This window comes from Ptychodera flava, chromosome 3 (assembly GCF_041260155.1).
Source record: "Ptychodera flava strain L36383 chromosome 3, AS_Pfla_20210202, whole genome shotgun sequence".
Lineage (NCBI taxonomy): Eukaryota > Metazoa > Hemichordata > Enteropneusta > Ptychoderidae > Ptychodera > Ptychodera flava.
The window spans coordinates 21675836-21691521 of NC_091930.1; the positions used below are offsets into that span (position 1 = coordinate 21675836).

The 15686-nt window shown below is 37.4% G+C and overlaps 2 protein-coding genes and 1 long non-coding RNA gene across 3 annotated transcripts in view; 2 read left to right on the forward strand and 1 right to left on the reverse strand.

The window, feature by feature from the left end:
* On the forward strand, positions 1 to 2789 carry LOC139125435 (uncharacterized). Its single transcript, XM_070691518.1, has 5 exons — positions 1 to 105; positions 431 to 598; positions 931 to 1041; positions 1649 to 1856; positions 2487 to 2789. Exons 1-5 carry the CDS (start codon positions 34 to 36, stop codon positions 2609 to 2611), a joined length of 684 nt encoding a protein of 227 aa, XP_070547619.1. The 5' UTR covers positions 1 to 33; the 3' UTR covers positions 2612 to 2789.
* Positions 2790 to 11033: 8244 nt separating this feature from the next.
* LOC139129765 (uncharacterized) overlaps positions 11034 to 15686 on the forward strand; it is a 29379-nt gene continuing 24726 nt past the window's right edge. The window contains exon 1 of the long non-coding RNA XR_011551664.1: positions 11034 to 12712. This is a non-coding gene — a long non-coding RNA (uncharacterized lncRNA). The remainder of the gene's footprint in view (positions 12713 to 15686) is intronic.
* The window catches only part of LOC139129764 (uncharacterized), a 31521-nt gene continuing 30169 nt past the window's right edge, over positions 14335 to 15686 (reverse strand). The window contains exon 4 of the transcript XR_011551663.1: positions 14335 to 14446. The gene's annotated coding sequence lies outside the window, so the exon portion shown is untranslated. The remainder of the gene's footprint in view (positions 14447 to 15686) is intronic.

Consider the following 15686-nt stretch of genomic DNA (forward strand, 5'->3'; position numbering starts at 1 on the left):
TCAGAATCAGAATCTGTGACAGTATTCCTCACCATGGATGTCCGACGATGTTTCCGAAGCAGCCTGCTGATGCCATTGCTTGCAACAGTAATCTGTTCGGCCCAGGTAAAGTTGGGACCCATCATTGTAGTTGTACAATTCTAGTTCTCCCTTTAATTTCTTATTCTTCGCAAACAAAATTTGACATATACACCTGCCTCAAACCAGTTATTCACACTTAACTGTTAATGAAATACAAGGTATTAATGTTTTGTCTTCGAGTCAGCGCCGATCAACGAGATTTAACAAATTTAAAACTTTTAAAGCTTCACTAATCATGTTAAAAAGTCAAACGAAATCAACATATTGCAAAACTAAGATTTATGTTTTAAATTATTATCTACTTTTCCTATCGCCAATTATAATGAAAGATATCTTTCACATTTTGTAGAAATACCCAGTGACCGTTCAACACGGTGAAGAGACATACGAAGGTGTGGTTGAAGTCAACGTCGACAAAGGCGAGGAGATCTACCGGACCGGATACACCATTCCTGAAGACGGTGCTAAGCCGAAGACCGGTTCGGAGGCGCCTTACATTGTCCGGGACGTGAACAAGGCAAGTGTATTTTGGAATACACTGCGATATTATTATTTCTGTTATTATTATTTTATGTTTATTTTATTAATTATTATTAGTGTTGTTATTGTTGTTAAACCATCATCATAGTCATAATCGTTGTTGTTGAGGTAGTCTTCGTCAACCTAATTTGTCTCAATCGTTGTGATCTATAATGGAAAGTTCATTTAGTACTGCCGATAAATCACAAGATACTGGTGCCTGACAATTAATATTGATCCTCTTATAAATCAATATACGTCAATGCAGTGTTCGAAAGCACTGATACATAACTGATTACAACTTATATCGATATCCGTCACCTCTCACAGAAAATTGATGCAATTGTTGACGAACACAAGGGTGTTTGTTACCTGTCTGCATACGATGCCGACGAAGAAGTCAGTCCTGTGGATTTGAAAAAAGATATGGAAGCATCCAAGGTAAGTTTCACTGGAAAGACGGAAGCACTTGTCTATAGCTGGGCACACCTGATACAGAATATTGCCTATTTACAATGTTGACGGTGCCGATTTTGTCTTAGAATGTTGTTTATTTACGTATAAACAGTCAACTTTTTCTCTGAAATAAGTTAGCCATTGGTGCATTTCAAGCCTCTATTGAGCGATACCCTATCTGACCTTGTCCCCTCTAGGCCCGGTTTTATCATTTTCCGATCACATATCGCTTTCTGACAAGATGTCTTTATTGTGTTAATCATCGTTTTACGCAATCGACATTGAGAAGTGGCAAAGTGATTCTTGAATTGTATAGCTGCATGTCAGACCCGAGGAGCACTGCCCTCATTTGACATCATATCAGAGTCATTGCCAAGCAAATAAAAATAAAATTTTGAAATAGAAAGCACGGAATTTCGATGAATTTTAGATTTCAAATACAGATCGCGCTCTCTTTCGTCGTGATATTCTATTCTATCCCATCACATGTTTTTACCTGCTTAGTTTGTCTAATTGTGATCTGGGGATGGGATTTCTATCTTGTGGCAAAATTGTCTATCTTTGCACCAAAGGTTTTCCTTTCTGTCTGCAGGAAGAGAAATCGGACAAGGGAACCATAGTCGATAAGCAGGAAATAGAAGTCAAGGAACCGCCGATAAAAGATGTCGCCGCAATATCACCTCTGGTCGAGTCTCACTGCTTGGACAAGCTATCCTATTGGACAATTGTAACCGAGGAAAACAAAACGTGTGACGGTGCTCCGTGCGAGGACGAGCAATCGGAGTTAGATACCCGTGGTGGTAAGTTTAATCACCAACTGGCTGTCAGGTGTTCTGTGTATATTCATCCCAAGTTAGCTATACTGTTTACCTGACCACTTTAATTTTTTTAGTGTCTCATCGCAATCTGTCTGCCTTACCACAGTTGTTTGAAACAAGACCCGCATGTATGTTATGTATTGTAAAGTTGGAGTGGTAGCAGGCCACCTGAATAGAGTGGAGAAATACATTTTTCATGATAATCTCACACTGATCCAATGAACACGGTGCTAGATACACATTTCACTTGTTCCACATGCAGAAAATTACAGACTTTTGTACCTGGTTTTTATTTAATTTTATTTTATTTAAACTGTCAATTTATCTGAACTTTTCATCGGGTAATTTTATACAGTGGTAATACTACGATAACATAGATTAGCTGTCACTTGACTGTTTGATAGTTCGGTTATTGATCAGGAGAAATTTCGCAACTGATAGTATTTGCATTGATGATCATGACGGCGAGGACGTTGACGATGATAATAATGATTTTAATTTTGGAAAACATGGCAGTGATAGAATGATGATTGCGGTTGTGATGATTTTCAATATTGCCATAGTTTTGCATAATAATATGCTAACGCCCTTTTTATCATTTGTTATTTTCAGTTAAACTTTGCCTTAGATGGACTTACAAGTGGGACTTTCAATGGCAATGGCAATGCAGTAAATCTTGTGTGCGTGTTCTAGTCAGGGTAAGGGTCCGTATGTGCGCCACGTACTATTATGGTTAACCGATGGACCAGTCGAAGAAGATCTCGCAAGTGACATTGCATGACGCCCATGGTATTTGCATGTATTTAATGCTAGATGCTTCCTAGGAAACAAGCAAATAATAATATTAATTTGAATTATTATTTTCGTCTTATTATTTGTCAGAAAGATATTTTAATAAAACTTTCTGACGTCTTCTTCCTTTCTCTTCTCTCTCATTCTGTCTGTCTGTCTGTCTCTTTGTTTGTCTCTTTGACTGTTCTGTATCTGTCTAAGTCTCTCTTTGTCTCTATCTTTGTCTCTTATGTTTGATTCAATACCCATTATTGGTCTAACGTACGGTTGGTTGGATGAAGTTAATGTTTCTGGATACCAATGGGAGTCAGCCATGATATTTAAAGGATATACGTGACATGATGGTACAAAAACACCATATTGGAATCAGTCTATTCGATTCGAAGAGACAAAGGCAAAAGAGATATGTATTTGTCATTTTGTCTTGCTTTTGTTTTATGCTGTTGCACCTTAAATAACTTTGGTTCGCTGCTTGCCCACGTGTGTTGTGGCAATGTAAAATGCGCTTTGTGTCTTTGCGTCCTTTGCTGTCTGACCCCGTTTAAGGTCAGTTCATCATATTCCAAACGACCTTAAAATAGCTACAGTAATTGATTACTTTAATATCGTCCTTTCTAGTCTCATAAAATACAAATATGAATTACTTCAATCTCGACTGAGAGAAACGAAACACTTTGTCACTGGTTTTTACCTGATGACACGTGGCAGTGTGAAGAATAATCTTGTGTGTTCAGGAACCCGAGATAATTTTAATTTATTTTGATTGGCTGGAAAAGGCCAAAGCTGTTGAACGGGCTTTATGAATGGTGTGTTTACCATATTGAAGATTATGTTGTTTGCGATATCATATGTGTACAACATCATCCAATCAGAATTATGGAGCAGTGTATCTGCAACTCTGCAGTACAATTTGGCGAATGATACTTCTTCTCTTTCTCTGTCCCTCAATGTTATGAACATATGGGAACATATGGAAATTGTAAGTCTAAGCGGTGAAAGGTGACAATTTTCCATAACATCGATGAAATGCTGAGAATCAGGCTGTCTCATAGATCTCGCCATATGATGGTGGCAACCAGAATTTTTCATTATATGTAGCTGTCAGCATGACAGCAAAGTGTCATCATTGAGAAATTAACACTTTTCATCTCAGTTACACATTTCTTGTCCGAGGTGTATGTTTCTCTGCATTAAAAACTATCTACTATTGATTGACCAATCAGAGTGCTCAATTCAGGGTGTTTTATCTACTCGTAAAGCTTGGTCACCAAATTCCAGAAACGAATGACAGCGCCGTAGTAAAGTACTGTCCAATCAAAAGTCCAATCAAAGTGAACATGTCATATTCTGTAGACATCTGGTACGTTTTAATATTCAAATTTGGTAACACAGCGGAAACCAGCTGCAACACAAAATCTGCTGTGCCCTAGGGCATTTATATAATGTGCCCTAGGGCATTTATAGGATGTTCCATTATATTGGAAGGCTATTTCACAAATAAAAGTTTTAATTCATATCCTAAACATGTTACATTGACAAAGGGGACGGTTGACGTAAACACATTGAAAACGAAAATATATCAGTTAGGGGCGATAGTTTTTAAGTCGGATAAAGCCCGAGTACGAGGGCTCTTCTGGTATATAAAGTCCAACCCTGGCCTGCGGCCTCGACATTTTATCGTTGGGTTGGACTTTATATACCAGAAGAGCCCTCGTACTGGGCTTTATCCTATACATATCATCTTAATTTGATCAGATCCTCTTTCTTGTGTTTCTAGTCATTAAAATGTGTATTAAAGTCTGTCTGTCTGTCTGTCTGTCTGTCTGTCTGTCTGTCTGTCTGTCTGTCTGTCTGTCTCTCTCTCTCTCTCTCTCTCTCTCTCTCTCTCTCTCTCTCTCTCTCTCTCTCTCTCTCTCTCTTCTCTCTCTCTCTCTCTCTCTCTCTCTCTCTCTCTCTCTCTCTCTCTCTCTCGTACATTTGCATAGACGTACTGGAAGTTGATCCATCCGTGAGAGATGTTTGTTTGTCCTTTATAATTCATGACGCATGCTGTAGTTTATTTTCCGATGGCCATATATTTACAAACTTCATTATAAAAATTCTGAATTCAAGCAAATTCGCATACAGAAATAATACAAATAAGCTGAGCAGAAAGCTTTTTAAATTTATCATTATTATTTCCATTGAGATACGTGGACCTTGCATTGCCTTGGATGCACTTCAGTAAGTAAAAGTGAATGCAGAGTTTATTAGAGTTTATAACACACACAAACCCGCTCGGTCAAATATCCACTCTCAAAAAGTACTCATTCAATAACCGAGCTTATAGATGTTACCATTTTTCTGACTGCGACCCCTCCACACGTTGTGGAGTTCATGAAGCACTGACGCTCGTACACTCTCTATCACACATCACACGCATTATTATCTTAAACTGGGTGGAAGTCAACGTCTAAGATGAATCTGTTCCCCCACCGGCCTTGGAGTAAGACCTAATACGACGACGTGTTCGGCAGGTGAAGTACGTATTTAACTCTGAAATTTTCCTCTCGGAAAATAATAACAGGTGGGGTGGGCCGGGGGAATTGGGGGGAGCGTCACTTTTTAGAATACAGTTCAGGGGGGAGGGTCACTTCTTATAAACCTACCTTGGGGGAGGGTCACTTTTGACAGAAGCTGATATTATGGCCAAAACTTTGATTGTCCGTGTGATATTTCCTGAATAGGAAATCACCAACAAAATACGCACACACTTATAGACCGCCATGCATCGTGAATTGACATTTTGGTAAAATTCCAAAATCAAATTTCTTACACAACCATAGACTTGTAACCACTCTAGTCTAATCAAGAACAACAATCTAAACAATTAAGCATACATAAATGCACAGATTTATCTAATTTTGTACTGAAACAAAATATTCATAGTTACATCATAGATCCCAATGCATAGTGAATCGACATTTTGGTGAAATTCCAAAATCAAATTTCTTGTACAGGTGTCCGCGAATTTCCCCCGGCCCACACCCCTGTAATTACTGAAAGCTCCCTAAGTACTCCTGCGGTCCATCGACGCCTAACAGAGCTACATTGCGTGTGAAAACTTGCTTGTAATACGAAACTTTATCGCTTTATGTTCATCTATGGCATCGATTTGGCGCGAAATTTTTGCTAACCAACTGCCGACTGAATGGAAGTGTTCAAATTCCTCCGTATCCCGGTATCCGCACAAATAACGTGTCAAAGTACAGACAGGTGACCTGGAAAAGGTCAACTGGGACATGACCCGATACAGCAGAAATTAGGCGGTGTAAAATGAGGAAACATTTAACTGTAGTCAGTCGCCCTCTTATTGGTCGATCCACTGACCATGTCGGTTAGTAATGCAACCTCTAAGAGAATTCAAGCACTAACTGTCTGCTAAGCAAATAAGCATGACATTGTCATACCCACCTCACTCATTTGACCAAAATTGATATCTTACAAACTCTTTGCTGCCCTAAAAAAACAAACACGAACACCTCTCTCAAACACCTCTAATGGAGACCTAAAGAGTCAGGTGACAGTTGTGCGAACGACATATTTTATACATACCAACTAATACTAAACACCAAAAAATTCGGTACCAGTGGTGGTTTATTATAGCACGGAATACAAATGATTTAAAATTGTCGAGACAACACAAACCAATCTAACACCTAAAAAGGCCAGAATGATATTCTTTCACGTCGTTTGGGAAAATTCTGCTGTGTGCACGGGTCCGTTATTCCCCATTCTTTCTATATGTTTGTAAAAGATCACATGTGATGCGTTATGGAATAGAATGTTACAGATACTTGGTTTGATACGTTATTACACAGAGTTAAACTTTGCTTACTGCGTTTTACGAGTGGTCTTCAACGATGAGGGCGCACTCAATCTTGGCACACAACCTGCATGAGTCACGATGAAGGCTCGACTCACTTGCAATGAATTTTGTACGCCTATTAGATGAAGATTGTAGACATCTACTGTTATTTTGATAAGTTAAAAGGATCGTTCTCAAGGTATCTGGGAATTTTTTGTGGCCGTTCATCATCGGCAGCCTTTGAGTCACTTTTTTGACAGCGAAAAAGCATCTGAATGAAATGCACTTCTCTTCTAAGTCAACCAATACAAGTTTAAGATTTCAATATCAGATAGCCTATGCATGTGGCAGGTTTGTTGATTCAGCTTTAACATTCGATACTTTTTACAGAACGGTTACAAGCAAATGAGCTGATTTCTACAAACTTCACCAAATTTTCTCAAATTGTCATAATACTTAAAACATGCAACACGTGCAGGTTATCGAGGTTTCATTACTTAATTTCACGACATTCGGACAAGTAACAGGGCAGTCGTGCACTTCTATTGGCAAAATTACCCCTACTGCATTTTAACGTTAGATATTTAAATAAAGCTGAAGTTAAATGTTATAATCCTGATGACTTGATTATTGTTATGTGTGCCCTAGTTTGTGATAGTTGTATCCCTATTTGAACGTGGGTGACAAGACAATCGAGCAGATACACAAACAAAACATAATGAAGAGAAATAAGCCAACATGTGAGAATAAATATTGTGAACTATAATATCTTTGCTAACATTTTAGAATGAAGACAACACAGGTCCTGTTAATATCATTTTACAAATGCATTGTAGCTGATGAAGCTCAACGTATTTGAAGGGCACCGTGGACCAGTGGGTAGGGCAAAGAACTCACTATCAGAGGATGGTGGGTTCGAGACCCGGTTCAAGACCCGGTATGACCAGAGTAATGGACTCACTATCGGAGGACGGTGAGTTCAAGACTCTAGCACGCCCGTTGGATAATGGACTGATAATAAAATGAAAGCATTTAGTTCATGTTTTTTTTTGTATATAGGTACAGGCACTCAACAGGCACTCAACACTACCCTGTCTCATACAATATGGTAAAATTAGAAACTAGTGACTACAACTTTACAGTATCTTATTTTGGAGTGTCACATCGGTGTGAACATAGTGCACCCACTGCTGGATAACGGCCCATGAGGCCAGTGCTGCAGTTGATGTGCAAGCCGCGTGATCCGCACCAACTTCGCATTTATATTTTTAAAGTTTTAAGCTAACCAAAGGCCATAACGACACAAGACGCTGTTGACACTTTAGTGTGGCCATAAGTCACGTGACTCTCTACTGCAGAGATAGCTATGGATTTCATTTCATTAGTTTCTTCCGATCTTCAGGGAAAGAGTACAGCATCACTTAAGTGCCGAAAAATAGGCCTTAGATTCCAATAACATGTGGAATGAATGGTGTATTTACTGTAATGTGCCGGTGAGTTTAGGAATGACTGTCTTACTTTCATTTATCAGATATATGATAGTCTCATACAATATGACATTGGCACTCATCGGTATTTCATGAAATGCAATGTTAGCTTTGACTAATACAGTTAATATTGGATTTCGCATATCGCTGTCACACTTGGTATGTATGACAACTGAGAAGGCTACAATTTCTACACATTTTACTAATCACATTTCGGTCGCAATGACACAAGTTCAGAAGGTAGGCCGGGAAAAACTAAAACGAAGGTGGAAGGGGAAAGAGAAGGGGAAGGGGGAAGAGGGAATACGAAGGGTTATGATATTATATATAAGTACATAAAACTTTGATGACACCATGGAAAATGAAATATTGTCCCGGCTTTCTCTAAAGGCATAGTGATAGAGCTAATCAAGGATTGAAAGAGCGAACAAGTGAATGTCAACACACGCTAATGCAAGGGCCCAAGACTGAGAACTATTAGTGTTATGGGAACTTCCTCTATTAAATGTCCCAGGATTCATTTAGTCTACAAACCGCTTTAGAAAACGTATTAACCTAATCGAGTCGCGTACACGGTAATTTTACAGCCTCGATTCATGGGAATCTTTTTACTGCACTAGAAAGGCAATATTGGACAATACTTTTTAGGGAGATTCTAAAATACAACCAATCAACATAAAATGGCAAGCCCTGAAGATATTTGCCGATTGAATAAGGCCCGGGCATCGTAAGGATCTTGAAGACACATGAATTAAGTCACGGTGCAACTTAAGAGACGTCTAAAAAGACAACCAAATTAAAGAGAATGGGAAGAATTAATTAAAACTTACAGTAAAACCTTATTTTAATTATCGAAATTTCATAAAGTTGCCTATTTGATGTAGCCTTGTTATTCCAACTTGATGATAGATTTCTAGAACAACCAACCAGATTTCAGCACTGACATTTGGATAAAAGCGGGTGTTACCAGTTTTGTCCGTCCAACAATGGCTCTTCTGTCCATTTTCCTCTGATAAACTGTATCAAATATAGCCAGAATTAAATTACAATTTAAAAATTGTCTGATCAAGATGTTATTCGAATGATTTTCCTCCCATGTTTGTTTGTTTGTTTGGATTTTAATCAGCGACGAAGTGCGTTAACCTCAGCTGGTGTCACTCCACGATGACCCAACTCAAACACTGAGTAGCACTGTACGAAAAGTGAAGTGTGTAATATGCTTTACCTGCCCAGGCAAAGTAAACAGTGTAGCCCGCCATCGATAGTAGCTCGGCGTATCAATATATCCCACGCTGTCGTTTATTATTGTTTTATACTATGTTGTCGTTTTCAAATTTTAAAGCTTATCCGAGTTTTCATTTGCTACATTTTGCCTACCGTAAACAAACTACTTTTGCAGGCGTCACAACGGGCGTTCAGACGAGGTGGCCATTGTAAACATAATGTGAGCCGCTGCATTTGTATCTGTATTTGATGACCGTCGTTTGATAAACGGTATTATAATCCTAAAATCCGATATAAATGGATCATAACTGTATCTCAAAAGATAACATTACTGGATTATCTGTTTCAGATTTATACTTTCACATTTGAATTTGTAGTTATAACAGAGACAAAATTGTTGCAAGCCGGCAGTGAAGAATCTAGTTCGTTGTAGACCGTGCAATGTTCTGATCGAGTGATTGGCTTGAAAGAGTTTCAGAGCTGGACACGGCATAATGACTTCTGTTATAGAGACACTACATAGGCTATTATATCAATGGCATGCCTGTACTTTCAAGGTCACAGAGCTTTCTGAATTTGCAGAATAAAATACAGGAGACAGTCAGATTTCTATCATCTAAAAGTTGTGCAACCACAGAAAATATTAATATTAATATATTAATATATTCGTTGTTTTTGCGTTAAACTGGAAAACAAATTCTCTCTCTCTCTCTCTCTCTCTCTCTCTCTCTCTCTCTCCCTCTCTCTCTCTCTCTCTCTCTCTCTCTCTCTCTCTCTCTCTCTCTCTCTCTCTCTCTCTCTCTCTCTCTCTCTCTCTCTCTCTCTCTCTCTCTCTCTCTATCTCTCTCTCTCTCGCTCTCTCACACCGTCGGTACATTACCTGTAAATTCGTGTAACGCTTGATTCATTATTTTATCGCTTGATTCTCAGAGAGTCAGTTGTAATGTTAAAAAAGTTTATTCAAGAAGTATGTACAGAATAAACTCATGCGGATCGGTTGAATTAATTCAAATCGCACTAAAAGGTACTAACGTTTTTGTAAGTTGTTTTTGTCTCATTTTACTGCACTCCTGACAAGAGGGTTTCACTACTTAGCGACGTCCGTCCTGGTCATGTTGCCATACCGATTTTTCCCGTATGTGTCTTTACGATTCCTGTTTGTTTACCGTCACGGCGGTCTGACTCCATAACATCTAGATCAGGATTCATCATGAAATTTGGATATTCCAGTGCTGTAGTAATCATTGCAGTGCTTTCCAGTCTAATCAGACAAAACATTACATTGTACTCGACTCGTAAGTCTTCCATTGGTTCGGTACATGACAGCGACGAAAAAGTTTGCTTCTTTTCAGTAATGCGACATCGGGAATGTCTCCAACACAACTTCACAAGTCATTATCAATACAGTTTTTAAGAGTGGAAAAAATGCATGTTGACTGTCAACTGATTTTCTCAAGTCATTGTTGGTACCAGTAGCTCTGTAAGCCGTGTAAACCGTTCGTTTGCGGTTGCATTCCAGGAAAGGACTAGCGCCATCAGTCGTATGGAACTTGATCAGCGTCGAGAGGAAACGCATATATTTGGAAAACAAGGTAGTATGTGTATGGTGTATGATGGTACAAAATGGACATAGTTTTATGAAGTAGATTTGCCAGTCTGACAGAACTCACCGATAGAAATGTGCACACTCGAAGCATTGAATTACCCACCATACAAATGTCACAAATCAATAGATTCTCTGGGAAATTCGTCGTAATTGTCGATTTAAAATCGGTGAATGGTAAGGACATAGACTTTAATTTTATGATTGTGATTTCGTTTTATTGCGATTCTTCAAATTGTTAGATATGAAAGTTCAGACAAACAACTCGAAGTTTACCTTATAAACACATAAAGGTGAACGGTAACACTAAAACTACAAGGGTTAGGGTAATATTCTGAAACGGCTAACAATATTGATATCAATCTAGCATGAAATAAAAAATACACTCACAAAAAATTGAAACCTCGTAACTCTGTGCACTTGTCATGCATTAAAAAACGATTGAAAATCAAGAGACTGGCTATAAATTCTGTTTTTAAGATACTTGTAGTACACAAAAGTATATGTCAGTACAATATCCAAAAAAATAATGCATGTGACGTTAGGATAATAATGAGTGAAAGTAACGATACCTATCGAAGAGATAGCTATCTTATCTCTGCAAGTAAATACAAATGTTCCATGCCAGCTGCAGTCACCAACAATGCTGTGAAAATAGAGATTGCATTTGACTAGTAGGCTACTTGTCAAGAGTTCGAACATATCAATTATTTTAGTGTTTACAGTATGAAACAATTGAAAAAAGTAAGTAATTTGATAACAATAACAACTGTAATTTAACATAACAAGCCAGCTCACTAACAGAAATTTGAAAAGTCAACACTTATACAAATAAAACGCGTTCACCACGTGTAGCAATGACTGGAAGATAGAAGGAAACTACAAGTTAAATTTTCACAATATATTCTTGAAAAAATACACACAACTTTAATGTTTATAATTTCACACATTTTGGCAAAATTTTTCCACGTGTTATAAAAAACTCAAGTATTTAGGCATACTCGATAACAAGTTTACTAATCTCACAGAAACTTGTCTAATCTACGCTCGCAACGTCTTCAGTTTTCACCATCCTGTAACCAGAAATTGCTGTGAAATTATGTTTTACATAAAAAATGCTACTCCTAAACAAATCTATTCTTAACTATACCAAGTCAAATCTACAAGGGAAAAACGTGGAATACAATTTCTGATCCAAAAATACTCACTTAATTGCATCATTTTAATAACAGTAAAATAACAGTAACAACGGAGCTGTAGTAAAACAACTTGACATCAACGGTGCAGTAACAAACCCAACAGTTGTCAATATCGCTCAAATACAAAAAAACCAACATTCTTCTGGCAAGATAGCTCTATTTACATTTCAATGATTATAAATCTTATAAAAAATAAAACGACGTCAATGCACGACAAATATACCAATGCGTAGTTCATTTTTCGAAGTCGATATTGTCTGGCCTGGGCCTGACGGCGGTAATTGAAATAGCGCCACCTATCAGACCCCAGCTGATACGCGTAAGAGTTCAACACTGTATTGTGAACAGGTTCGTCCCTCATCCTTTGAAATACAGACATGTTAAAAATACAAAAGTGGTAGGATGTGCGATCCATGGCGATTAAGCTTATCTCTTTTGTTGCTATCATTAACTTAACAAAACTGCAAAAACTTTAAATGTTTAGATTTTATTCGGGACTACATTTTCTATGGCGGAAATTATTCCGGGTGAAACGTGCACATAGAATCATAACACAGCGTACAGGTTGCTTGCTGAAGTGACCTGTGGATTTACTCCCGGAATTTTACAAATCTGGCTTTGTAACAAGAAATCGGAAGGTATTATTCTGACCAGGAATAGTCTCAGAGTGTATGGACATTGTTCAGGTAAGATCTGATGTGTGTCTTTCTTGAAATCGAAACAAATATGAGAAGATTTCACAGCGATGCTTTGATGAATGTTTACAGTGAATACAACTGTCATTGCAATGCTGTACAGAATTAACAAATGTATTTTGTAAATAATATGAAAATTTCATCCGATCACTTTGATATCTATTTTATGAACTAAATTACATCAAGAGGTAAAATTCTAACCCCAACATGGCCAGGAAAATGTGAATATTTTCTGAGTAAAATGACATTATTTACATTGATCAGGTCAAACAATTGCTTCAAATCAATCACAATACACAAATATTGACTGAAAAATAATACAAATTTAAGTTTATGGATTAAATATTTACATTTCTGAATTCCTTACATCCAGACGAGAAATTCTAACCCCAACATGACCAGGAAAATATGAATAGTTTCTGAGAAAAATGAAATTATTTGTGAACTCCATGTCAAACAATTGCTTCAGTTCAAAACAAACAAGATGGCCATTTCTTTACATTTCCAAAATGTTGACTCTGAAAATTATACAAAACTTCAAGCAATGAATTTAATTTTAACATTATTGGATTCCTTACATCCAGAGGAGAAATTCTAACCCCAACATGACCAGGAAAATATGAATAGTTTCTGAGAAAAATGAAATTATTGACATTGTTCAATGGCATCACAACAAGTAGAATTAAAATTACTTCACAATTTACAAAAAGTTGTTTCTGAAAATAATACAGAATTTCAAGCAATGACTTCAATTCCACTTGGAGTCATTTCCTTACGTCATAACGTGAAATTCTAACCCCAACTTGGCTGACAAAAAATGGTGCGTTTTGATGAAAACGGCGGAAATTGTGTCAGTTATGGTGGTGATGTGTTTGTAGGTTGTTCAGTTGTACAAGTTGTATTTGCTGCAATATTTGCATTGACTGTCTTCTCAGATTTCTTACTTGTAAATGACCTTGACAGTGAAATCATCTGAATAAACTATTCTACCGTCTGTAAACACTGCAATGTCCAAAGGGTTTACATCTACAGTTACAGTTTCCTGGTATTCACCCTGTCTATCAAATTTCACTATCTTCCTACCATCTGCCACATAAATATTGTCTGCATTGTCAACTGTAACTCCCCATGGTCTCACTAAGTGATCACTTCCAAATTGATTCAATATTTCAAGATTACTGTCCAAAACATAGATACACTTTACATCACCCTGACATGACACTATGAGTTGATATTTGCTATTCATGGTCAGAGACCAGGGCTTACTGAGTTGTTGACTTGAAATAATGTCCCCATCTCCATTACATTTGATTACACAGTCTGCACTGTAGTCTGCTATGAAAACATTTCTGTCTTTATCAACAAATACACCAGTGGGGGATTTCAGTTTACCCATTGCTATTATTTGTTTCACTTTACTCTTTGCATCACTCACTACAATGCATTGGTTGCCGATATCCGCTGTGTAATAGTCACCATTGTCTGCCATTTTTGTGTCTGTTGGTCTAAATCTGTGAGGTAAGCCATGAACTGTGACAGATGTTAGAATCTGTGCAGTGTCTGCTGTTACTGTCTTCACACTGCCATCGTCACTGTCTCCATATCGGTAGTCACTGACAATTACATCTCCATTCTGGTTTATTGTCAATCCCCGTGGGTTCAAGACTTCTCCTGGTTTCTCACCACGCCTTGACAATGACCTGATAGTGTCTGGTAGGGGTTTCCCTATGAGATATCAATTTGCAAATGTAGGTCAAAGGTCAACAGCTGATAAAACAATAAACTGCCTTATAACGATTTCTTTTGACATGAAACTGACAAATTCTTGCAAAGTTCTTCACAAATAAATAATTTATTACTTTACAAATATTACTAATTTGCATAATTAATTATTTTTTGCCCATAAACATAAAGATCGGGTAGGTTTATGTATTTTCCATCTGTTTGTGAATTTTATAGATGTTACACTGATCACTAATGAAAACTATTTTGTATTCTTTAGGTTTTTGGTGATAATTTAAATTTTGCTATGATAATTTAATTTGCATAATTAATGAATTTAGGTAATTAGGCAATATCTCAATAATTGTTCAGTGTAGTTTGCTACAATTTTGCAGAATTGTTACTGAAGCCATGGCAGTGTCACTGCCTTTTGTCGGATGGATTTTATCTCTTTTATAATTACTTATTTGCATAATTAATGAACTTTGGTAATTAGGCTGTATCTCAAAAGTGGTTGGGTGTAATATGCCACAATTTTGTGGAATTGTTAGTGAGGCCCTGGCAGTTTTATTGCCACTTGTCTGGTGGATTTTACCTCTGTGATAATTACTTATCTGCATAATTAATGAACCAGGGTTTTACATCACTTTTAACTTTTGAGAGTCCCTGGGACTCCTGGTGTTAGAAAATGGGAGTCCTACATCAAATATGGGGGTCCCAATTTATTTCACAAAAATGTTTTATAGTTTATCAATGCCATGGTCTTCACTGTGTTCAATTAGTATTAATTTGCATACACAGAGACAACAAGGTTCCATATTGTACATGGAGGGGTAACTATTGTGCAACACATGCACACAACTATAGGGCATAATCAACTGACTCTTATAGTTTGAACCGCCTGTATAACTATAATGAAGAGTTGAAGACAAAAACACATTTCACTAACCTTTTTATCGATTAATTTTGGTGTTTGACCCAACTTACATTAGTTTAATTCACGTACGCGTGTGTAACTATCTGTGGCTTATCGAGTCACGGACTCGTACTACCATACATACTAGTCAATCCGTTCGCCAAGTTTGATCACATTTTTGACAAGCACGCCACAAAATCCGCCACAAATGGAAAGAAACCACTAAGTATCGAGAAAAAAGTTTCATGTCCGGTTTATTTCAGTTAAAAAAATGCGTAACACGTAGGAAATGTCTCGCAATGTCAACAGTTCAGAACAACTACATTT